Here is a 25,646-nt window from a genome sequence, read left to right on the forward strand (position 1 = left end):
TTTCTTCTATTCTTTTAATATAGTTTTAATATAATATATATCATAAAATAATAAATCAAGCCTTCTGAAACATGGACTCAGATCCTCATCTCTTCCCTCTTCCTCAGACTCCTGTGAACACAGTCATAGAAAATAGACTCCATTTCTTCAGTCTTGGCTATCAGTCAGAGAGCGGAAAGCAGATTAGTAACTGTTACGATAAACCATTTCAAGAAAACCAAGGTACCCAGCTATCTCTACTTTTCCAACATAATTTTTTTTTTATCCTTTAAATGCACTCCAAAATAAAAACTTACATTCCACGTGGAAAACCTGGCTTTTTGTCCCTTTATCTGTTGGAAATATTCAGAAGGTATTTTCAAGCTAGGTGGTAGTTGACCTTTTAATATTCAGATAAGATGGTTCCTTTGTCAAGTGTGTGTGCATTCTGTTGCTTGAAGCTGCCCCAAGGAGAGGAGGAGAGCTGGACTGCTTGCATTTCCCTTTTGGAAAGTGGGATGCCAGTCAAGAAGCAAGATCTCTCTAAAGAAGCCAATTTGTAGTCTCATCATGTGTGGGAGTGTTTTGCATGTCACTGTCTGTCAAAATAATTTGCCAGCAGGGTGAATTTCCTCAGCTGTGTATGAGGTGTTGAGATGCCACAAAAGTCATTAAGAAGGGGCAGCTTGTTGGGAAAAGAGGAAGCCAAAATCCCACCCAGTCCACTCTGGGGAGCTAAAGGCTGAGTGATAAGAGGTATTGGTAATAAGTACTGAAGAGAAAAAGAGCACTGTACAGGATTCAGTACAGGATGTGCTCTGTTTCTGCCATCTATCAAAGGGGTGGATGCACAAAGCCACCTCACATGTGCCCACTGTTACTAAAACACCTCTGCCTCAACAACAGAGGCTGAAACTTCATTCTTGAAGAAAACACACACTCTCTACACTGCATTCACATATATAAATAAAGTTATAGACATGCAAATTTCAACCAATCTCTGATTTCTTCTTTTCCCAATTATGGTTGACAAGAGCAGAAGCAACAGTTGTGTCTTAAAGCTCATTATTACTGGGCTGGGGTTGTCAGGATGACACGCAAGTACCAATTACTAATGACTGTTGCAGAAAATTTTAAGTAATACCCATGAATTTTCTACAGCCCAGCTCTCTATAGATAAGGCCAGACCTGACAGTAGTGACATAAAATTTCTACTAATCAAAACAGAGGAAGAGATGATTAAATAAGGTTTTGCCTGTATGCAATCACTTAAAGGTAACACCAGAAGTTGCTGAAAGTTTGTTTTTAATAGCTTCCATTACCATCTGATTCTCACTGTTTGCAAAGGTCCCTCATGTCCAGTGCACACCATCACCACAAAGCTGTGGCTCATCCCCTGACCTAGCAGGGCTTGTGTGTGGCACCACTTTCCTTTGTCCTGCTTTTGTGCCTTCAGACACCAGAGCTAAATGCCAGGATCTTTCCATGCCCAGAGCCATCGCCGAGATGGTACCACTCCAGCTGAAGTAGCACAAAGCCTCTTGAATCCTGAGTTGAGAGCATCTGTTCTCAAGTTTTACCCAGTCAAAATAAACCAAGAGCATATCTCATGCAGGCCAGTCTTTGCAAAGGTATTTAGTATGAACATTCCTCTCCATTCTCTCTTTTTAGCATTGTTTTCCTCTCCCAACTCTGCCTTTCTTCTACAGCTGAGTCAAGGTGTGTCTACTAATTAGACATGGCCGGGAGTCCCTGAATAATTCTTGCATTTTCCCCACTGAAAATCTCCCAAAACAATGAATATTGCTAAGAACTCAATGTATATAGAGAAATTGTATTCACAACAGAAGCTTAAAATACATGACATTGTTTACCACATCTGTGCACTAGACTAAAAAAATTAGCAGGTGCCATCCTTGTCAAAGAATTCTTCATCAGTGGGGGTAAGGGAAGATTTATAGAGGAACTGAAGAAAGGTTTGCCTAATGGTGGATAAATTGTAGCTTTTATCTGGGATGTGCATAAAATGTTAAGTATTGTGACTGCATCATGCTGACAAATAGCAAAAGCTTTAAAAATAGGACCAGACCCCACACCAAAATGCATCACTTTTTTCACACTCACTTTCACATAGGGAATTTGTTTTCCCTCCAAACAATTTCTCATTCATTTGCTGTATTTTTATAATTTATTTTTCTTTGCTTTCTTCGAAGTTCTTTCCCTATTTAATCCATGTTTACCTTCTTCTGAATAATTCTAAGTCTGCTTTACAACACTTTCCATCTTCTTTGGGTCTACATCTTCCTTTCCAGTGCCAACCCCACCTTTTTTACATCACTTTCCTAGCAAGAGGCAGAGTTGCTTTAGGCAAATCTCTCATGTTCCACTTTTAGGTAGAGGGGGATGCTATTTGTAAAAGTATCCAAGACAACAGAAGAGAAAGAAAAGGGAGAGGTAGGCAAAAAAAGGACACTGCACTCTGTTATATTTGAGTTCCATTATAAGGACTACACACTGTTGTACAGTAAAAGTAATGGTGATTTACGGCTTCACTAAAATAAGATTTGTTTGAAAGCAATCAGTACTCATGGAGCCTCATCTGCAAAATGGAAAGCAATTCTTACAGGTACACAAATACCTGATTTAGACATACACACTTCCCTCTTGCAGTGTAATTTTATAAAGGCAGCTTGAACTAAATCTGAACCTGAAAATTAATTCAGATTTTGCTGTCAAAAACACCAGGATAGACAACTCTGCCTGTTTAGGGGCTGATATTGAGTTTTCCAATACAATATTTTTCAGGCAAACCCTTGGATTTTTTAAGTCCTTACCAACCCTTGAAATTTTAAAGATTCACTGTCATCAGGCAGTCCCTGCCTAGCATGCTTTGAATCACCTCTTTATATTTTCTAAACTTTCACTAAATTAGCATTCTTTCTTCTTTAACATGCAAATTTGTATCCCTGATGCTCTTCTCATCTTGTAATACATGAAGATTTCTCTTTAAAAAATACCCTAAACCACCTTGTAACATCTGTGTTGTCACACTGATTTCCTGGGCAACGATCAGATTCTTGTGGCTGAGTGAAACACTTGGCATTTAGCCTTTTTCTTCTTCCCTCTGAGAAACTAGGTTATTACAGCTTCATAAAGCAATGCCTGGATGGTATTACTAGCTAATTAATGTCTATTTACTGGAAAGGTCTGCAGCCATCTTCCAGCACCTACAGGCATTTTTTTCTTCCTCTCCCTAACAAGACCAGATGGCATCCTGGCCAACCTTCACCCATCCTTCACAAGCCATGCACTTGATCCAGAAAATGCAGCCAGCAGCTTGGGAAATACATTACAATCACAGCTGGACAGATGCTAGAAAAGAGCTGGTTACTGCCCTGAATGGTGAAAAAACTAATGACTTCAATTAAAAGATGTAGATTAAACTCCTACCAAGATATAGTCACCTTTTCATCTCTATATGCTGTTGGGGTTTTTATTTTTTCAAATTTTCCGGCTCTCATCATATAACAGGGTGACAAACAACCAAGAAGAGAAATATATGGCCAACAACAAACAGTCAGCAGGCTGTAAGGTCTTCTGCATCTCACTGCACCATTTAATCATAGGATGAAACCACTCATGTACAAAGGAAGGGTCCAATTTCCAGTATCAGTGCAGTCAGACCAGAATATTTATCTTTTTTTCAAGATCAAGCACCTCTAGTCCTAGTAAATTTTCTTTCCAATGTGTTTTTTTTAATACAGTGTTCACACTAATTGATGTTCCTACAATTTGCCCCAGCTTGTGGTAACTGCATCAAGACACTGTTTCATGTCCTGTACAATCCACCACAGATCAAAGAGCCATCAAATAAGGAACAAAACATGAAATCATATTAACCAACATCTACCTGAAAATAACATTATTTCAGTTAATTGAAAACAAAAACATAATTTTTCTCTCAGAAAGATCCCTGCCTCAAAACCATTATATTCACACTATGCTTTAACCAAACAAGCTTGTGATCAAAAGCAACATCTAACATTAGAATTAGTTTTAGGACATGTATTCTGTTCTCTGCTTTCCTTTATTGAAATAATGTAAGGGATCATTCCATTTTGAATTTTTAGCTACATTCCTCACTTGTCAGAAATAATTACTTCATCTTAAAGAAGTTTTATATGTATGTATATTCATATATATACACATATGCATATACACATATCGATATGTGTGTATATAGTGATGACAGATACACTCTAAGCATCCTGAAGATACATTATGACCAGCTGTGGTCATATCCTGTTTAGGAGAAAAAATGACCCTTAAGAAAGCACTCCCAGTGAGTCAGGTATGACCCTTTCTCTCACACCAAGTCCCCTGTCATTTGTCCTAGGCTATAGGATAATGTATTTTGAGCTGTACAATATTTCTGGCTAGATAAAAACTTTGGATGCTGATGACTCTTAGAAGATCCATGAGAGCTCTGTGTACAGGAAGAATTGACTGCTCTGTTCTCTGCCATATACCTGTTTAGAAATTTTGCTGAAATCCTTTTCTCAAGTTTTAATTGAAAAATAATTTCTGAAGGGATCAATCTCTGCAAAGAACCTGTGAGCAACTTCAGCTGCCAAAATATAATAATGCTTTCTAAAGTACAATTTTTTTTCTTTAAAGTGCCATCTCAGAGAGATTATTTTAGATTGCTAAATCAAACATCCAGAAGCTTGGAAATTTGGGATCGTACTTCAACCCTGTTTCACTCAAATGTTATGAAAAATTGTAGTCACATTGCCACTTTCTATTTTCTTCTGCTGGACTCTTGCCTCAGAGTTTAAGTCAAAACCTGCTTGATATACTCCCCTATATGCACTGCACAGCCTCAAGATTTATTTCTTCCACACTGCCAAGACTGTGCACAGAATGCAAAATGATTCATAGTATCCAGGTTTCTCAAGACCATGAAATTTGGCCTCACTGCGCTCCTTTAAGGTGAGGTTGCAATATTATCTGTATTCTGCAGCTGGGAAAGCGGGCAATAACTTTCCATTCATTTTAGTCATACAACCTGAGGCAACAGAAACCCTATTTCTCAGTTTCCAGCCCTCCACACTTTTTCAAAATCTCCTTTTGTGGCCCCCCAGTAACCAAACCTACTTCACAGTGGGCATGCACAGAATGAGGAGCCCATGGTTAACTGGCCACTTGTGAAAAGTTTGTTGTAAATCCTCACCATTCAAAAATTCTGTCACACATGCTGAAAAGAGAAGTCAGTCCCACAGAGCATCATTCAACTGTCTTAAATTTAATAACACCTTGCTGCCTCCACTGTGGTCCCCTGACTCATTTACCATACACCTTCCACCTCGGTAGCAAGTGAGGCAGTGTTTAAATATATTTCAGAGCTTGCCCACTTGTGTAATAACCTGATTAAATTCAGAATTCTCTGTTCTGGAGAGAAACAGCCACAGACCCTTCCCCTATGCCCCTAGTCTGTCTCACTCATCTCTTACCTATCTGTAGCCCATGCCCTCCTCCTTTTCATTATTTCCATTCTGACTCCCCAGACACCTGGTTATCCTCTGTACTCTGAACAGCTCCCATCTTTTAATCCTGTTCCCCAAGTCCCTGCACATGCTCCCTTTGTGCTTCTACTGCTTTGGCTCTTGCAACCTCTTTTCCTTGTTCCTTCATACACCTTCTCCTGACCATCTCCATCTGACCATGACCGATGCATCCCTCTTCTCCCTGCTGCTAGAGATCAGCTAATGAGCAGCACAGTCCCGCTTCCCTCAGGTCTGCAACCTGAATTAAGCCCAGAGGAGCATAACTCCTCTGTGAGTATGTACAGACAGAAACTTCTGAAGGCAAAGCTCTTGAATCTGAGGTGTCTCCAAAGTGCACGAACAACCTCATCAGCAGGGCAAATTCAGGGGTAATTTTCAAGACAGCAAAAGTCATCTCCCTGGTATTATGATGACATTTTACTAAATGTCAAGCTTCCAAATTTTCATTCCAATGAGGTTCATTCCACTACCAGCACTAACACCACTCAGAAAAGGACCACTGGATTTATTTATTTGAAGGAAGGTCATTGAAAGAAGCACATTTCCCACAAATCTTGTCTTCATAAAAAACTGGCTTTTTTGTTAAAGTGTTTACTAAAAGAAAAAGAATCAGTCATAGACTGAAACAGCATGAAAAATTCCAGCCAAAACAATTAAAGTTTAGAGAAATTGTAAACAATTCCTCACAGTAGGCAGTGACAGGGACACTTTGAGCAATGCTACTAGCTTACTTTGTACTTAATAAATCCACCAAATGTAATTGTTACAGCTAAGCAAATGTTTCGAGTCATGCTGATGTAAACAAAATCATTCTTCTTATCAATAAGAAATTAGTCCACATGTTCTCACTATCTCTCCATACTGCCTTGAACTGTCTAAGCATCATTTTTCTCACAGTTTTGCCAGCTTCAGATTTTGGGCCCTGCTATTCCAGTCTATGGAAAAATGAACCTGAATTCACCATTCTTCACTTTACAAAGAATATCAAGAACTGCTCCAGAATCCCTCAGGGAGAAAACCAGATGATTTTCTCCTGGCAGTGCTACCTTGACCACCTTTCATGCCATGACATCTCCTCCTGACAGTAGTTTCCAGTTAGCTGGAAAGTTTCCAGTTGGTAGCCTTATGGCTAGACAGCCTGACATCCCTACTGCACCTGTCCCAGAGCTGTAGGCTCTGCCTGCCCTGTACCTTGCAGGTTACCTGTCCCACACACATCCTGACAGAAATAAAATCTGAAAAAAGGCCACATTGTCACTAATTTTTCTATACTAAGTCTTAAAACCTGCCCATAGGGTTGCTGATACAGTAGAACTACAAACACAATTATACATTATGTACTTGGGGGATAGGAAGAATACAACCCCAAATCACAAATAACTTCAAATCCAGCAATAGAGTTCTGATAGGCATTTCCCATCTAATCTTTGGTAGTGATCCACTGATGGTTTTGAAAATCTAAAGTGAAATAACCAAAAAGTTGAGAACAATTTCTAAAATAGGTAAACAGAATAAGAGGTATTTTTAAATCAATATGAACATAGTAGATAGTACTAAGGTAAAAATTTCTTTTATGGGGAAATTATCAAAAAGAAAACCACTGTACAGCCATACTACGTGGTTCAAGATTATATGAAAACCTTTGCCTACATCTTTGACAGCAAGCAGCAGTTCTAGATGTTTCTGTTTTATTGCATTCGCATCAGAACTACCTTGAGGGTGAATGCTTTGACCTTTCACCAAATCAGTTGCCAAGAAGATTTTCTTAGCTGGAACTTCAGACATCAAAAATAAGGTATTTTCTTTCAAAAGCTTGGATTTAGTTTTATTAAAAGGGGAGGGTGCCACAGAGAATGAAACAAAGGCAAGAACATAAAATAATGCACAAAGAGGAAGAACAGAAGGAAGAAGCAAAAGAGAAATAGCAAAAAGTATCTGTAATTTCAGCATGTTGGCACAATTCATTAGGCTTAAAGGAAACATTAGGAGTTGTCTGTGGTGACAGGGACAGTGCATCATCAAGCAGAGAAATGCAGAGGGCTCTTACTGCAGCATATGTGTCTGGCTGGCGTCCTTTTGTTTGTCAGGTACCTCGTAGTGGGGAGAAATCTTTCCAAGGCCGCTGTCGCTCAGCATCCTCTTCCGAACCGCAGGGTTCCACCGCTCCGATATTCTAAGGAGAGAAGGAGGAAGAAAAAGGCATTCACACCCCACTTCAAAGCTGTCTTTCCTTGCTCATTGGTTCCCGGTATTTTTCAGCCCATAGCAAGTTAAAATTGATTAATTCACTGTGAGTGCTGTTCCTAAAGATGAACAGAAGCATTTCTGGTCCATCAAGAGGATGATAAGAAACAGACACGCTTCACAATCATTCTTCGACACAAAGGCTTCAGGGCTTTACACAGTGGGATCAGACTCTGACCATGCAGAGAAGTTTGTAACTCAATCATTAGAGATTTATGGCAGGATTTAGGGTCAGGTGGTGTGAGGTGGTTAAAAGGTGCTGAAGTCCACTAGTCCTGCTGTGTGTTCCAGGAAGCCTGATGGAGCAGATTTTACACTACTGTTCTCCTGTCATTACCACAGCTGGATTTGTTCCTTCCTAATACCTGCCCTCCCACATCTAATCCTTCAGAAAAGGGGGCCAGAAAGAGATGCCCATCTCTAATACACCTGCTGAAAAGGAGATTCCAGCAGCACTCACCCAGTTGCCTGCTCCACTACCAGGTCAGGCATTCCTGGTGGCGTCCCCACCTGCTGAGACATTACCATCTCTGGGTCCAGGATAAAAATCTCGTCCTGCGAAATTTCCGTCACAAAGTGCAAATGTTCCTGTTGGAGTGACACAAGCAACAAATAGTGAACCTGCAGCATCACTGCTCCCTCAGAGTACCCAGCTGCCCTAGAATGAGTTGAGTGCACGTCAGGTTCCCTGAAGAATATTCAAGGCACTCTGTGTTTAAGTGTGTACTCATACACACACACACACACACACACATTAACATCAATGCCACAGTAGTCACCAATTTATATGTCATTGATTTCAAGCTAAACAAGATTCCCCATGAGCAAGCTGCACACTCACAGCAATATTTTAAAGGTTGTTCCTCAATGACTATGCCATTCTGATGAAACCTGAAGGTCTACCCATAAAGCTGAGGTTTGCAGTTTGAAATGAGGATCAACACCTGAAGTCTCTTCTTTGATGATGGTTGACAGAATTTTTCATTGTTCAGGGGCACTCTTTCAGATCTCCACCAGTTGTACTTTCTGTTTTCACATCTCCATTACCAAAGCTCTCTTTCTCAATCCTTTCTTTTCTTATTGACACTGAAGTCTTATTGTCTTTCAAAAAAAACCCACTGAGTGTGAGTATGCCTGTCTATGTAGGGAAATGGGCAGGAAATTTGCCACTGTTGGTGTGCTAGGACCAACACACAGTATTTAATTTTTTTTTCCTCACAGAATCACAGGATAAAGGAGTAGGCATTAAAAATGACCATTAGTACAGTGTCAAGGATTGGAGAAAGGCAGAACAAGCCAAACAGAGTCAAATCGCCCAGTTTAATCTGTAGCAGCATCTTCTTCTCCCCTGCCTTCCCAATGTTAGATTACAACATCAAACCATTTATCTGACTGTGTGCAAAGAAGTCCCACGGTGTCTACATGCAGACAGGGTACAGGGGAACTCTGAACTAAAGTCACAGCTCCTTCTGCTTGAGCTGAAGAACCAGCTGCTTTTGCTAAGAAACAGTAACATGTTCGTGTGATTCAGAAACAGCTTACACAGCTCTCAGTGGGACCAGATACAAACAACCACAGTGTGAAATCAACAATTTGCACTTAATGCTGAGCAACTAATTGGCCTGTTCTGGCTACAAATTAGAAACACCAAAAGCCCTGTAAAATTTCCAGTGTCTTTTAAAAATATATTCAGATTGCCAGATCCATGCCACAGGTTTGAATCATGCAGAGATACACATTGTTTTGGGGTTCGTTATGAATATTTTGCGCATCTCTGTTCATAATTCTGTGATTGTAACAACATCTTAATTTCCATAGTTATTTCATGGCGCACACACACACATACAGGATCAAGACTTCTGGTGCCTAAAATCAACATTGAAAAGATAAATACAAATACATTGGTGCCACACAGATGCCCCAAGTAAGACTTGATAAGGAAAACAATTGCAGAGAATTCTGATCTGTATCAGATTTGTAGTAAACAGAACGGCAGATGGTCAGCAGATACAAGATTTCAGTGAAAAAACATGAATTAGATCAACTAAAAAACAGCCCAGAATTTTTTCTCTACTTCTCATGAGACATCATTAGTAAAGTTTTGCAATACACAGGAAGAACAGCAGATAATTCATTTTAAGCTGCATTTCATGTAGCTTTAAAAATAAAGAAATCTATAGAAACAAAAAACAAATAAGGATTTACCTGAGATCTGTCAATGCGGTAAAAACGATCAGCAGAAGTTGCTGCAAGACAGAGAAACAACAGCAGAAAATAGTCTGAGCAGGACTGCATGGACAAGCTGGGCTGCACTAACATCACTGGCTCCTAAAACAGGCCCTGTGTCAGGGAAGTCACAGTGGCCCCACAGGAACATAAATTAATTCCTGTATAAGTGGCATGTCTCGGGTCAGTACTGTGACCAACATCTTTGACAGCGGCACTGAGAGTGGAATCAAGTGTGCCCTCAGCAAGTTCCCTGCTCACAGCAGCCTTGGTGGAGCAGTGAACACACTGGAGGAAAGGGACACTATCCAGGGGGACCTTGGCACGCTTGAGAGGTGGGACAGTGCAAATCTCATGGAGTTCAACAAAGTGCAAGGTCCTACACAGGAGCCCAGCACACCTACAGGCTGGGTGGAGGAGTGATTGAGAGCAGCCCTACAGAGAAGGACCTGGGGGTGATGGCTGCTGAAAAACTCAGCATGAGCCAGCTGGGTGAGCTTTTAGTCGTGTCAGTAAAAAGGAAAGTGGCCAGCAGGTCAAGGGAAGAGATTCTCTGCCCCTACTCTGCTCTTGTGAGACCCCACCTGGAGCACTGTGTACAGTTCTGCTGCCCCCCACACAAGAAGGACCTAAAACTGTCAGAGCGAGTCCAGAGGAGGGCTGTGAAGTTTTTATGGGGACTAGAGCACCTCCCTTACAAAGACAGACTGAGAAATTTGGGGCTGTTCAGCCTGGAGAACAGAAGGTTGCATGGAGACTTCAAAGCAACCTTCCAGCATCTGAAGAGGTCTACAGGGAGGCTGAAGACAGACTCTTCATCAGGAACTCTGGTGGCAGGACAAGGAGTAAGGGGGACAAACTGAAAAAAAGGGAAATTCAGGCTGGATATTTTGAAGAAATAACTGTGACAGTGGTGAGATAGTTGAACAGGTTGCCCAGGGAACTTGTGAATGCCCCACCCCTGGCAGTGTTCAAGGTCAGGCTGGGTAAGGCCTTGAGCAGCCTGGTCTAGTGAGAAGTGTCCATGCCCATGGCAGGGATGGGTTGGGCTGAGATGATCTTTAAGGTCTCTTCCAACCCTTAACATTCTACGATTCTGCAATATTCCTCTCCTATTACATGCTAAATTTAAAGATAAGGCTTAAAGAAACAGTAGTCACTGCAAATATTACCTTAATAATTTAAAATGTATCAAATGGATTTCAGTCTTATAAGAAGAATTGATTACATTAAAATATGTGACAGAAAAATCTGCTTTGTTCTGATGAGAGTATAGCAAGCTTATACTCAATTTGATGGGTCTAATGGGATTAATTCAAATTCTGAATCAAAAGAACAATAATATGCTTAGGAGCTTTTTATAAATCAAATGCTTGGCCACAGATATGGACTCTGAATTAGCAATATGTTCAAGGAAAATTTATGCTACTCATGAAAAACACATGAAAATAGGGGGATTCACTAAATAAAGCACGTATTATGAATCTTGTCATTGCCAAATGATTTATACTACTAACCCCAAAAGTATTTATCATCTGCAATGTGCTTCACCAGATGTGATTTTTTTTGTATCTGCTTTGCATTTATTTGGGTGAGTGAAATCAGGTTCATTCACTCCGCAGTTTTGACACAAGAGCACAGTGATGTAGCATTGTAGGTTTTGGCACTTCACAGGAATATCAAATACTAAAGACAAAAACTAAACACATCTACCCATCCAGCTTTCTCCAAAATCCAAACAGATTCTCACTATGGCTTTTATCAATGTCCCTCATGAGAGACAAGGAATGGTGATTAGAAATTGCAAAGGAGAATTTAGTTTTGTTTTGAGCATTAAAAATTTAAGCCTCCCCATGCTGAAGCTTTTGTAAAAGCAGATGCCATCCATTTCAGCTGCTAATTCCTGTTCTCTGGAGCCTGATGTAAGGCCCTGATAAGTCATCTGCTTTGACAAAGTCTGGGTCAAACACAAGTGCAGCTCTCCAGCACAGGGTTACAAGGAAAGGGAGGTACATTTCTGTCACCTAAACACTGTAGTGCCTAAAGACTACAGCACCTGCAGAGAAACCAGGGTGAAGAGCTCACCCTTACACCAAGCAGTGAATTGCCACAACTGGCTGCACTCTGAGCTCTGGCAGTGCATGCAATGAAGTCTGCTCATCACAGCAGAGGCACTGATAAACCAAGCTTCTAACCTGCCTCAGGGACGAAAAAAGGCTAACCTGCCTCTCTGTGGCATGAGAAAGCTACAGCAGATATTTTGATAGGTAGATGAAGGGCCTGTTTAATTTTTAGAGGGGAAAGGGGGGCACTCAGCTCCTTTTTTACCTGCTCAGTGTAATAAGAAGGAATAGTTGCCCCTCTCTAGTATTGCACTCAGAACTATCCTCCATAAGCACACCAGACACAGGCAGCAGAAGGGAGATGCACTTACCATCTAGGAAGCACCATCTAGGGGAGAGCCTCTGAACAGAAAGTACTCTGGGGAAAGAGCTTTCCTGGTCCTGGATAGGGCATGAAAATTATGTTATTAAAGAAAATCCAGCATCTGTTTCTTCTCTGAAAAGGACTATTTTCTAGACTTTGACTTTTTCATTTTACTTTACTGACATTGCACAATGTGCAAAATCTATATAACCCAGGAACCAAATGAAATTACTGGGGAGGACTTAAGATCTTCTTCCTGACCTTTGCTTATCAAAGAGCCAAACAGGCTACCCCATGTGTTTTTAGCTCTTACTGGAGAGGCAAAAGGGATCAAAAGGGATCTAAGAGAGCAGAGGATGATCATGGCTCTGCTCCATGCTGCCAGTGAATGGTCAGCCAACTTCCTAAATCTGCTGCATATAACATTTAAACACAAACATATTTGCATAGGGCAAAACAGAGTGGCATGGATCTTTGGCACACACAGTTTGTATAGACACAGATTCTATCCTTATTCACGTCTTAAGCAGTATAATCAACACATCTGTAAATGTTGTAAATTCAGGTACATGTTGGCTCAAGATTTAAAATTTACTCCTCTTTCAGACAACAGACCACAGAGCAAAATATCAAGTCACATGGCAGGAAAAGAAAAAGTAAAAGCAACAGGAAGGATTTTACTTGATCCCATAAATCTTATTCTCACGTACAGTTTATGGTATCCAGCCTCTGTGCATCGCAGAGATGGAGACAATGACAGCAAAACATCCCATTAAGTGAACTCTAACTGTACATAAGGAGCAAATAACACATCTCTCAGGGATTCAATAGAATCAGATTTAAAATAACACTTTGTCTAATGTGGGCAAAGAGACTTATGGGATTTTAGGTTTGAATGTATTGCCACTGGAGTGTTTGTGAGAAAATCAAGGATCCCTGAAACCCACTAGGCTTGCTGACATGGTTGTATTGACATGCACAAAGCTTTATGTATCTTAATATTTAGTCCACTCTGTGTCAAATGGAGGGGACTGCAACACAAAGGACAAAGGGAAGAAAACATCCAATGGTGTGTACAAAAATGCAGTTTATAAAAAGAAGAGAAATGAGTAAAATTCACAGAGTACAAAATGCTAAGAAAACAAAGATAGGAATACTGCTGGTAAATGTCAACTTGAGTCACAAATTGCACATTGTGACATACTCCCTCCAAGACTTCATTACAGTTCAGCTACAGAACTAGCCTGCAAAGTTTCAGGCCCATGAGAATGATATTTTGTGAGCATTAAACTCATTAGAGAAACAAAACAGAATGAGAAAACACTCCAGTATATTTTTTCTCATTTGCACCTTGGTTTGCTAATATTTCTGCTGACTGCCTATGTTTTGAACTGCAGAGGAATCACACAAGAAAATTGCATTTATGAGATCTAAAAGTACCCATGGCACTTTATTAGTGAGGTATGAAGACAGTTCAATAAGCTCAAGCACCCTATTCATGCCCTTTATCCCCCTCTTTTTCCCATTTCTGTAATATGTAGAGGGATACCAACAAATACGGAACAAACCTCAAATTAACCTAATGAGACAATTTGCAGAAATGAACCACTTAGGAAAAAAAACTACTTGACAAACAAGTACTGAAGACAAAACACAGAGAGGGTGCATTTAAAATGTAGCATCATGAAAAATGAATGGTATGTTAGGGATTTCACACTGCTGTGCACTAGAGAAGATGGGTAGGCATCTAATTTATATTCTGCTGTAACTGCAGAGGTTAGAGCCAAGTATGGAGCTGATTTCTGACATTTCATACTCTTTTGTACATCTCCCCATATACACAGATTTTGTTCTTCATTTTACCTCAGGCAGTTTCCTACACATGGAGCAGTCAGCAGCCACTTAGGTTAATTCATAATGAGTGGAACAGAATCATACATGTTGGTTTATTAGTCAATTTGCTAGACACTAACACTGTTCTAAAACCCATTTCCAGAGCAATGATTGATGGAAATGTCAAGAATATGAAGTTCGCATTGGATAGGGAAACAAAGAAACAAACCATCAACTGATATAAAGAAGGCAAGTCCAGGAAAACATGCCAAATTGCATTTTCTTATAGTGTCTGCAGTCACAGCATCTACAGGCATTCTTGTAGAACCGGAATTTTTTCTGCATCCCCCAAGTAATCATTAACCCCAAGAAATTATCTGCAATTTCACCACAATTGCCTCCTGTAGGTTGGCTCTCTGTATGCTTCAGTGAACTCATTCCTGCTGATCCAACAAGACTTGCACTGTTATTTCTAGAAAGATGCTATCAGCACCATGCAAACTTGTCCTGTGATCCTAAGTACTATGTCAACTGACCATGGTCTGTGCCAAATCTCCATGCTAATATCACATCATTTCAGGAGTCAGTAGAGTTAGTCTCACTCAGTTTACTTCCAATTTAAGCACTCTACAATGAATTATTTTACTGAGAGAAATACACAGTCTTGAATGATACTTCCAACTGAAAAAACAAGTTCTGTATTGCATAAATTGTAGAATAAAGTTGTAAAACACAAAAAGACCAATTTTAAGAACTATCCACCTAAACGAAAACCTATTTATCTCATGCAGAAAACACACATGTGCTTAGGATGGACTAAAAAATTCCCTGAAGATTATGTCCTGTACAGAATTATTAAGAAGCTGGTCCTGCTAAAACACCTTTTTTCCCCTCATTGATTAACTTTATTACAACGGCTATGCAGTACAACATGTCATTGTTCAGTTTCTCAGACAAAGAAACAATTTTGCTTTTGTCATTTGTCCTACAGGACACATTTTCTCATTCACTTCAATGTGGAAAATACTGCTATTGCAATATCACAAGCATCATAAAGCTTTGCTAATTATAAAGGTGATTCCATAAAACTTGTCCAGGAGAAAGCAGAACTTGCTTCCAATATTTAAGGGTAAATCAGATAATCAGATAATTAGAAATTCATCTAACATATGGGTTCAAATGCAAAGAGTGTCATTCCTATTTTTAAGCCTCTTTCTGTTCTGATACTAAAAGGAAAGCTTATCTTACCTGGTAATGAACTCTTTGTGTAGCAGAGGTTACTGACTGTAGGTCCTAGTGGGAGAATGAAAGACAGGACAGTGATGAAAAAGATTAAAGCAACAACAAGAGCTGTTTGTAGTTCTACTATCTGAAGTCATTGGGCAAACACAAATCATTTGGCAAATATTTTTCACTGGTTTTAAGCATATGAAACAAATTCCACAGAAAAGCCAAGGAAAGCTCACTCAAAGTTTAGATTTGTATGTATTTGGCCCAAAAAACTAGTTTCAAAAAGAGATGACACTAATGTATTTTATCATGTTAAAAAAAACTATTTGTTCCAAGAGAACTACCTAAATTTACAATATCAGCAACAAAATTAATGAAAATATGTCATAAATCTTTAAGACACTTTTGCAAATATTTCTGAGTGATTAATGCACTTAAGAAAATCACTGACAGTTCTCTCTATTTTGAGACAACCTCACTCCAAGAAGGTCATACCAGCATGGTCCTGACATTTAACAGGGTTCAGGCATCTAATTTATTTTAATAGAGATTTAGTCAAATAGTTATAGCACATGACATAGTCTACTAAAGAGCCTGGCCTGCAGACTATTGCCCTGCAGCAGCATGGAAATTGGCAGAGCTCAGCAAACCTTGGCATCTCTACTCCCAGCAAACAGGACTGAGCCAAATCAAGCACACATGCAAAAATTAGTACAAACTCTGAAAAAGGTTGGAGAAACACAAGTCCTCCATAACCACTATGGGCAATTCAACCAAAATATCTAGCTGTGCTTCCTTCAGGGGTTGTACCTAAGACTGCCTGAACTCAGTGTGAGATCACATTTCTAATCTATCTGATGAGATCATCATCGTAAGTATTTCACTGTAATTTCCTGCACTGGATACTTCAAATATGCACCACCTTACAATACGGATTTATGTCTGGTAATAATAGTCCCACTCCAGGTCTGAATGTCCAGAAATGCATTTGATGAAGGGAATCCTGTCTGAAATGCAAAGTGAAGGCCTGAAGTGAAATACTAAGTTTCATACTCAGACTGCAAGTGTGGAGTTCCAAAATCTATAGAAGTCAATGGCTCCCAAAGAGTTCAATGGAAGGGGTGAGCTTCACAGTTCCTACGTAAACTAGACCAACCATTTATAAATTCTTATAAATGCTCATATATAAATTGTTTATAAATGTAATGTCATCAGACTTGTAAATGTTTTTAAAAGCTATCACTAAGAGATTGAAAAAATCAGAGATAATACATTAATAAAAATCACTAAAGGGGTTAGTTTTATCACTAAAGGAGTTCGCACTTAAGATGATTTGGATAATGAAGCATTTGGAGTCTGCATTTCCCAGGGTGTATTGTAGAATGAACTCTCATGAGGCAAGGTGTTCAAGAATAAGAGCAAAACCATTGTTAGCTGCATGAACACCCATTTCTGTGTCTTTGAAAATATCTAGTTGATATTTGCTGTGTTTAGTGGTGTCTCATATTACTCCATTATTGGAGAACGATGTTTGCATAATTAGACCCACTCAAATGCCACAGTGTTTATCCTTGCATAACACACTTTCTAATCCATAATTTATGTACTTTCAACAAAGTATATGGAAAGTCCTACTATTCCATTATAAATCAAGGAGAAGTAAACACACCCATCCACTTCAATTCTATTATAATTTAAAAGGAATCAGTATCATTTTTAATTTCCTGTTTAGGGAATATTTTTCAGTACTTTTATTATCATATCTTAATTCTAGAAATTTGGTCTCAATGGTAGGCAAATTGCAATACTCTTGATACGTGGTTGTTGCAATTATTAGACCCCTGCACTCAGAATGGGAAGAAGCATAAAACAGGTTTGTGAGTGATACCTGAATTCCCAAAGGCCTCACCTCTTGCAGACGGTCAATGTACATACGACAAGTCTCCAAGTCACAATCTCCTCGTACAACTATGATCCCTAGGGGAATGGCTGAAAAAATCAGAAACAAAGATAAACCTCTTTAACTGAAGTCTCTTGAACTGTTACAGACTTGCAATGGTTTCCAACGTTGTTTTTTTTCATACCCTCACGAAAGTTTTCTGCTATCTAAACCTTAATAGTTATGTAAAAGCAAGAGCATATTAATCATCATCACTTTCACCCACTTATAATTATCAAATATTTCATTTTCAACCAACTTTCATGGTTTCATGAAAGAAGTTAAAAAATATTCAGTTAAATTGAGTACTTCATTTTCAAATCTGAACATCAAATATTATTTGTAAAACAAAGGAACATATCCCAGAACAAGAGTTATGGGGGGCACACTTGTATCTTGAAATAAGAGTGATATTTTATTCTCAGAACTCAAATTCTACAGGTTTAAAGCAATAGAAATCCCAGCCTGATATCAGGGAAATCTAAAAATACCAGGTTATTTTTATCGAAGGCTGCTTTTAAACCAAAACAGATATTATTCCATCTACACACAGAATCAACACATTTCCATATTTAGTCAGGAAAAAAAAAAAAGATAACTTGTGAAAATATAGTAAAACCTTTCAGGTTAGGGCAAAACTTTTAATAAAAGGAGATTGACATTTTCACATTCATTCTGTTCTTGCCACCAAAGAGTCCACAACAAAATCATAAAAAGAAAAATAATTAATAAAGAATAGAATAAAAGAGAAAAAAGTGAGCGAACAAGAAAGATTCCAAGAGAGCTACCTACTAAGTTCTCATTAAATAAAAATAAAACAATGAAAATTCTTGAGCACCCGATTTTGTAAAAGTGAATCAGTGAATTAAGTTCTTTTTTTCTCCCTGAAGGGTCTTTAATCAAATAATGGCCAAAAATTTATGGGAGCAGCGGCAAAGATATTTAAATTCTCACATGAAATATTCCAGAAGCAGAACAGAATACCAACTCATAAACAATTCTGATAACTGGATAACAAGCAGCAACATAAAATTACCAAGGTTTCTGAGATAAACAGAAAACACAACTGTGCTGCAACCCTTCCTGCTGTTGAAAAGAAGTTGATTAAGTGGGAGAGATGTATTTAAATACTTACAAGTTCTTCATTCTGATAAGAGAACAAGAAAGTGCTAAAAGATATTGGGAAAGAGAGCTCCTATTTTTCTGGTCCACCAAAGCCTGAAGCACAAAGAGGAGCTCAGTGGTTTCCAGGGAAAAGAGCTGGGGAGCTCCTGCTGCAGTCAAGGTCACTGTAGACCTCAGAGGCCAGCACAGGGCTCAGAAATGCTGCCAGAATTGTGTTTGGAAAGCAAACTGAACAGCAGAAGAGCTACCGACCCAGGACAATGGGAAGCAGGGAAAAAAATGCTGGAGCAAGAACAAGAACATAAAGAAGGAATAGGTGTGAAGGAAGAGGTCACACAACTCCTGAAACAACACTGACATCCAACAGTGATGACAGTCCCCCTGCACATTTTCAGAGGGGCCAGGTGGAAACAGTGCTCATGGAGACCTCTGAGATTCTTTCGCTGCAGAACAGAGACTGAGACACAAGCAAGTGGAAGGAGGGTCAGAAACAGGGCTTGCTTCAAACCCTCCAGTGCTCTGGGCTACAGACTGATTCTCTTTGCTTAGTGTTTATTATTGCTTAACCTGTTTTGGCAGGAGCCCCTTAAGCTCTTTGCAGACTTCTTAATGGCTATCTAGATTCAATTGAACAGATCCCTTTGCAGCCCTTACTGAGAGAAGTGTTTGTTACATTCATTTGTAGCACTAAAAACTGAATTGTAGCAGACATGGCTACACCTCCAACAGCTACAGAGCACTAGGGAGTTAGAGCACTGGCTCACAGACTGTCACCACAGATTTTTTCTCTCTCCTCTACACTTAATGGGGACTAAAGCTTTGACCTGACAAAACAACACAGATAACAGAATTGGAATCCTTAACTATCACCATTCCCAACAGACCAAAAGAGGAGAACCTTAAAACAACTGTAATTCTAAAGAAATCCAGCAAAATATCTAAAAAAAGAAAAAACTAGCATGCAATAGATATCTTAGTGGTGATACTTTGTGAATCTCATCTAATGATTGAAGAAGTAGTGATTCACAGCTTTAATTAAATTACATTATACTGGTTCTTAGTGCTCCTAGAACAGTTCTGAAACTGGGCTGTGCGACTTTGTCCTTAAAAAGAAAAATGCTGCCTTAACTGTTTGGAAATCATGAATCAGCATGATTTATGGTATTTGGGGTCAATAGCTAGCTAAGGTGTAATGTGTGAGGTGAGTCTCAAGTGGTTCTATTCCATATGGTTCATGGCCTTTGAAAAACCTTTAAAGTCATTACTGGATAACACTAAATTATATGTTAAAATGTTGCTTGCCAATTTTTGTTGTTGTTGTTCATTTGTTGCTTGGTTGGCTCCTTTCTCAAGACCCATTTGGCTTTCAGCAAGGAAAATGTTCACAGCCCTGATTTTTATCATAAACCACAATAAGCAATCAAAATGCACCACACAGCCAAGACTTACAAAGTGCCTCACAATAGTTGCTGTTCTAAAACAAAAGCAAATGCTTAGTGGTTGATAATGGGATAGAATCTCGGGTTGCTGCTCATTCTACAAATAGTGTAATAGCATGCAACAGAGGCAAAATGAGTTAATTTACGATAAATCATTTAAAGGCCAAGTCAACATGCATAGCAGATAGTAACATTGTGGGCGCTTTCATCCAGGACTAAAGGAGCCTCTGCATTTGCTGTGTGGATGAGGATGTGGACAGTTTAAATCCCCGTGGGGCACAGGGATTACTGGATATGCCAGGAGAGAGGTGGGAGTGCAAACACATCAAGTGCACAGACACTACAAAACCACTTTCCACGTACACACACACTGTCCACTCCTGTGAATATCTGGATAAACCCACCCATGCCACTGTGCCAAAAATAAGGAATAGTCTCAAATCATGAGCCAAGCCACAGCACTCAAGTGCCGGATATTTTTCTCCTGAGGCGCCTGCTCTTCTGGCCACTTGCATCCATCTCCCAGTTCCTTTGTGCCCCCTGAATGATGAGAAAGGATTTTGTCCAGGCAGCTGTGATGAGCAGCAGTGCAAGAACACCAGGAAATGAGACAGGCAGGCAGTTGCTTCATAATCTGAACCAGTACTGCAGAAAGGTTTTTGATCCTAGCAACACTAACCAAAACCAAGGATCAGCAGGAGGAGGGTTGGGCAGATGCAGCAGTATGGCCAGCCTGGTGTTCTAATTAACTGCAAGATCAGGAGTGATTTCCTAAGTCCTCATGAAATTAGCTATGGAATTTGTAAGCAACAAACAAATCTTCCACCTATTAAGTCCCCATTACGCTGAATACCAAGAGCTAGTGAACTCTTTAATAGTATTGAGGACACAAATGAAGGAAGACTAAACATACTTATATATATTTTAAAATTCAATTAACTTACCTGTTTATTCTTATGAAAGGATTCAATTTGTGATCTTAATACCATGATTAACCCACTAAAATCCCAAACAAAACAGCCTTGAGACAGAACATTACAGTAGATGTGAATGCCAGGAAAACTCATTCTGATTCTGATACCTCAGGGGACTGGGGATATTAGACATTGGACTGTAAATGTTTAATGTAACAAATAAAGGATCCTCACTACTGAATATGCCATAAGAAAGCCATTTTCCTGAAGGGCTTCGTATTAAGAATATAATATTAAGAATATGAAGAACCAACCAAATAGAGAATTATAAAATATTCAGACATTTATATTAAGAGGTTTGGCTTTCACAGTTTGGTTTTAATAAAACTGAGTTTGTACAAAAGGATTTTCTTACCACACAAATCTAAGCCATGTGTCTCTTCAGATCCCTTCTGCTTGTTATACTGAGAAAACCCAATTCTCTCTAGGTTCATTGGCTACTAGTTTTTTAGCCCATTTGCAAAATTCTCCCATCTAAGGAGGTAAAACACAGTGGAGGTTATCAGATTAAACCAGACCATGTTTGAAAAGGCACTCATTCCCTCCAGTCTCTCAGTGATTTTTCCAGTATCCTGCCAAAAGGGAAGAAGCTGCCCAAGTCAAAGGAGGAGAGAACCTGTGCCAAACACCATACAAAAAGGAATAGATTATAGAAAATAAATTTGAAGAGCTGGGAAGTGAAGCTGGGTGGAAATGGATATTGGGAGTAAGAGCTGACAGCAGAGATCTGGATAAAAAACAAATAAGTATTTAGGGTAAAGAAAAAGAGCAGGAACTTGTGCTGTGAGGTCTGCAGAGACAGACTAAGATAGGCAGGAAGGATGTGTGTGGGATGAGTTATCCAAAGGGGACAACCAGAACTGAAAAAGTAAGAGGAAATAAAATCAGAAAAGCACTGAGGAAATATGCAAGTAGAATATGAACAGAAGAACCTCACAGAAAAGCCTACATGAGAAAGACAAACTACAGTGTGATTTCCTGGAGACTTAATATTCTTGCTTCTCTCCACTTCTTTAAGGTAAATATGAATATATTTTTTATAAATGTATAAATTTTATATAAATACAAATTTTGTAATATAAATGCCTATCATCTTCTACTTTAAAGAAGATTATAAACTTAACACATTTCCCACTAGCTCAAAAGGCAGAGGACTGTACTGAATATGCCCTGTGAGGTGTCAAGACAAGGTAGATTTAGACTAGATATTAAGAAGAAATTCTCTACAATGAGAGTAGCAAAACACTGGAATGGGTAGCCTAGATAAGTGGAGGATGTCCCCATCCCTGGGAGAGTTCAAGGTCAGGGACTTTGAGCAGCCTGCTGTAGTGGAAGAGGTCCCTGCCCACAGCAGTGGGTTGGAACTAGATGATTTTTAAAAATCCCTTCCCGCTCAAACCATTCCATGACTCTATAACCTCATTATATGAAATTTCAATGGCTTGGGTTTACTCCTTCCCCCAACCTCAGAGAACAGCAATTTCCAATATTTAACTCACTACTGCCTTCTAATCCTCTTGCTTTCTCTTTGCTGGGAGGCTTTAAGCAATCCTTTCAACCCTGCTCTGTTTCAGATCTTATGAAATCACACTGATGAAGAAATACCTAAATTATGTGTGCACAACAGATATTGACAAAACAAAGTTGTTAGAGCAAGGCACTGACTTCTAAGCAGAGTGAAGGTAATGTTGTCTTTTATGGAGCTTCTACCATGTGCCCAAAATGATCTCCTGACAAATAAATGCCCATTGGTGCATCCTTTACAGGATGAAAGAGAAGGTTTGTAGCTGCACAATCTGCCTTGTCTAAATCCATCCAGCTCAAAATTGCTTCCCAATATAAGCACATTTCCTGCGTGGCTCCTCAGGAAGCCTTTTGCTCCCTGCTGACTTTTATATTACATATTCAGGGTATAAATACCAAGTCCTGAGTGTTGGCCCTTTCTTACTTAGCTAGCTGTTCAAAATCACATGAGCTCATCTCCAAATAGCTTCACCTGTGATATCCCTAAGTTTTAAAGAGTCAGAATGCCTTTGATAGATCTAAGATTCTAAGCGCATTTCTGGTATGAGGAAGCTACAGTATCACTGTACATGTACACATCACAGTGACTCACAAGCTTGTCACTCTGTGTACCCCCACATATCTATCTGATAAGAAGTCCTAGGATGACCCCAAAACCCTCAGGTAACCCACAGGTATTAGAGGCACACATATTATAGACATTTAGCTACAGATAATCAAAAACAAGAATTCAAGGTTAAACTCCAATCATGTTACAGCATCATGTACACACACAGAGCAAGGAGGCTGCACAGAAAAGAATTGTTAAGTTACAGACAGACCAATCGTTAAACACATGGAACTAAATTTTCTCTTAAAATTTATTTTGAGTCTAGTGTGCCGTTGTGTTCTAGAGGGCATAAGGAGCAGCTGGGTCTGTGTAAAAGAAAGTATGGGAAACCCAGAGCTGCCACAGGGCTGAGAGTTATTTCTGATACTGCCATCGCTGCAATTGGGAATGATCCCTCCTTAATCTTAGTGGTAGGGAGGAAGATAAGATTATTCTCCATTGCTAGGGCACACACAACAAGTTAAGGGCAGTAAGGGCTGACATACCCTATTAAAAAAAAACCTACAACTGTTCAGTTACTGCTTATGGGAAGTTATTTCACTGATATTTTTTTCATGGTGCAAATCTGAAATGGTGTTGCTAGGAAGAACTAAGAAACACTGAAGATCACTAGGTCACTGTCTAACTTATTGTTGGTTTGTTTGTTGCTTTTTTTTTAAACCAAATTAGTTTTCACATATGCCTCCGTTGTCAGGAAATTCTTAGTTATATTGGAAGGGAGAAAACACAGTGTAACACTGAAAGATTTTGCTCTCTTAAAAATAACCCAATTGTTCACCCACAATCCTGCTTTGGATCACACTTTACTGCTATAACAGGAAGCCAGAGAGAGTGCACACAAGACAAGCAGGCAGCAGAGGCAGAAATAAATTCTGTCCACCTAGAAACCTCAGTCCACCTCACGTCTTGAGTGAGATAATCTCAGCTGTGATAATTGGAATGTACAACTCTCATATTGGCCAGAGATGGTGAAGCTTGTGACTAAGGTGACAAGTGCTTAGGACGTGTATGAGGAGGTGCAAGAAAAGACAACTACATTTGTAGTGAAGAATATTACAACATAACTAAAATGCCAACATATATCCCTTTCTTAAAATGCTGCATTGAAGCATTCATCCCTCCTCTCTGAAGGATCAATAAGCACCCTCTGTACCATCATTAATCATCCCCCACACAATACTGAGATGCTGACAGGAGAAAAGAAGGAGCAAGGGGAGGGAAGAAAGGGACAATTCAGAAACAGCATCTGGGTTAAATGCCAGCTGCATTGACAAGAAAAGTAGAAAACAACAGAAGGAGAATGAGCTAAGGACAGTCATGCCCTTCAAAGGACAAAATGACATTCTTTAATCGTTCTGGAGGCTTTCAAAATGAAGCGTCTACCTCCAGCAGAGTGAAGATTAATCTTCATTGAACATTTTGTATCATGAGCTCCTCTATGTCAGGAAGACAATCGTAGGTAAAATAGTTGACAGATTCAAATCAGTATTACAAGTAAGGAAGGGGGATTAATGTATTCACTGTGAGTTAAAACGATCCAGATTATTACAGTGAGGTCAGAGCTTTCAAAACTGTATTAAGGAGACATGTAACAGGCAAAAACCATAATAGGTTCTTTGCTATTTTTCCTTGAGGGTAACCCCTTATTAACTGGCTTCCTTTTCCTGTTCAGATTGCTGTGAGATTCTGCTTTGTTCTCAAACTATTTAGGGGAGGTCGAACTGTTTTTAATCCATGTGGATGGAGAATGGATATTAAGTAGAGCATTCTGGATTCAGTTGTAGGTATTCTGCCAAAGCCTGAACAAGTACATAAACTTGGTCTCCTGCAAGCATCTAGTGAGACATCCATACACACAAGAGCTACAGTCCTGCTGAAGGAAACCAGCACCTCTTCAGTAACAACCCCCAGTAAAAGAGGCATTTAAAGTTATATAACCAGAGAAGTAGGCTTATGACCACCGGTGTATACTGCAAGTTACATGCCCTCTCACAGGACATTACTACTACAAATGTTAAGGTGAAATATCTTTTCTGGTCTCTTTTAGGGTAATGGGGACATTTGCTTTCTCATATTCTTACAGTAAGTAAAACAGTAATGCACAAGCATTACTGGGACAGTTAAAAGAGAACTGGTAGGAGAAGAAATTCAATGAAAAATATCTGGGGAGAATAGTCCAGTCCAACTAAGTTATATTATCATGGTGGACATATATTAACTTCAAAGATTCAAAAGGGTTTCATTACAAAAGACCCACCAATGTCCAAAAGCAATCATTTTAACTCTCGACAAACAAACATTTGATTTTTAAATGACAACCTCTTAAGCACACTCCTACTAAGTGATCAAATCCTTATGAAATCTAAAACCAGGATATTAGATCTGTTGCTGGCATTTCCTTATAATGTTATCATTATGAATTTTGGCAGGTGACAAATACCATAAATACACATCTACCCCTGCAGTGACAATAGTGTAAGTTGTATGTTTTGTGTCAGAAAATGTAATGGCTCCTAGGGACAAAAAACA

The 25,646-nt window shown here is 39.3% G+C and overlaps 1 protein-coding gene across 2 annotated transcripts in view; it reads right to left on the bottom strand.

Annotated features, from left to right (window-relative positions):
* DGKI (diacylglycerol kinase iota) overlaps positions 1 to 25,646 on the bottom strand; it is a 200,229-nt gene that overhangs the window by 38,832 nt on the left and 135,751 nt on the right. For both annotated transcript variants that reach the window (XM_030960423.1, XM_030960422.1), the window contains 6 exons: positions 17,416 to 17,495; positions 15,525 to 15,569; positions 12,451 to 12,520; positions 9,996 to 10,036; positions 8,251 to 8,378; positions 7,594 to 7,719 (listed from right to left, as the gene is read on the bottom strand). In XM_030960423.1, coding sequence (XP_030816283.1) covers positions 7,594 to 7,719; positions 8,251 to 8,378; positions 9,996 to 10,036; positions 12,451 to 12,520; positions 15,525 to 15,569; positions 17,416 to 17,495 — 490 coding nt within the window. The remainder of the gene's footprint in view (positions 1 to 7,593; positions 7,720 to 8,250; positions 8,379 to 9,995; positions 10,037 to 12,450; positions 12,521 to 15,524; positions 15,570 to 17,415; positions 17,496 to 25,646) is intronic.

This window comes from Camarhynchus parvulus, chromosome 1A (genome assembly GCF_901933205.1).
Source record: "Camarhynchus parvulus chromosome 1A, STF_HiC, whole genome shotgun sequence".
Classification (NCBI taxonomy): domain Eukaryota; kingdom Metazoa; phylum Chordata; class Aves; order Passeriformes; family Thraupidae; genus Camarhynchus; species Camarhynchus parvulus.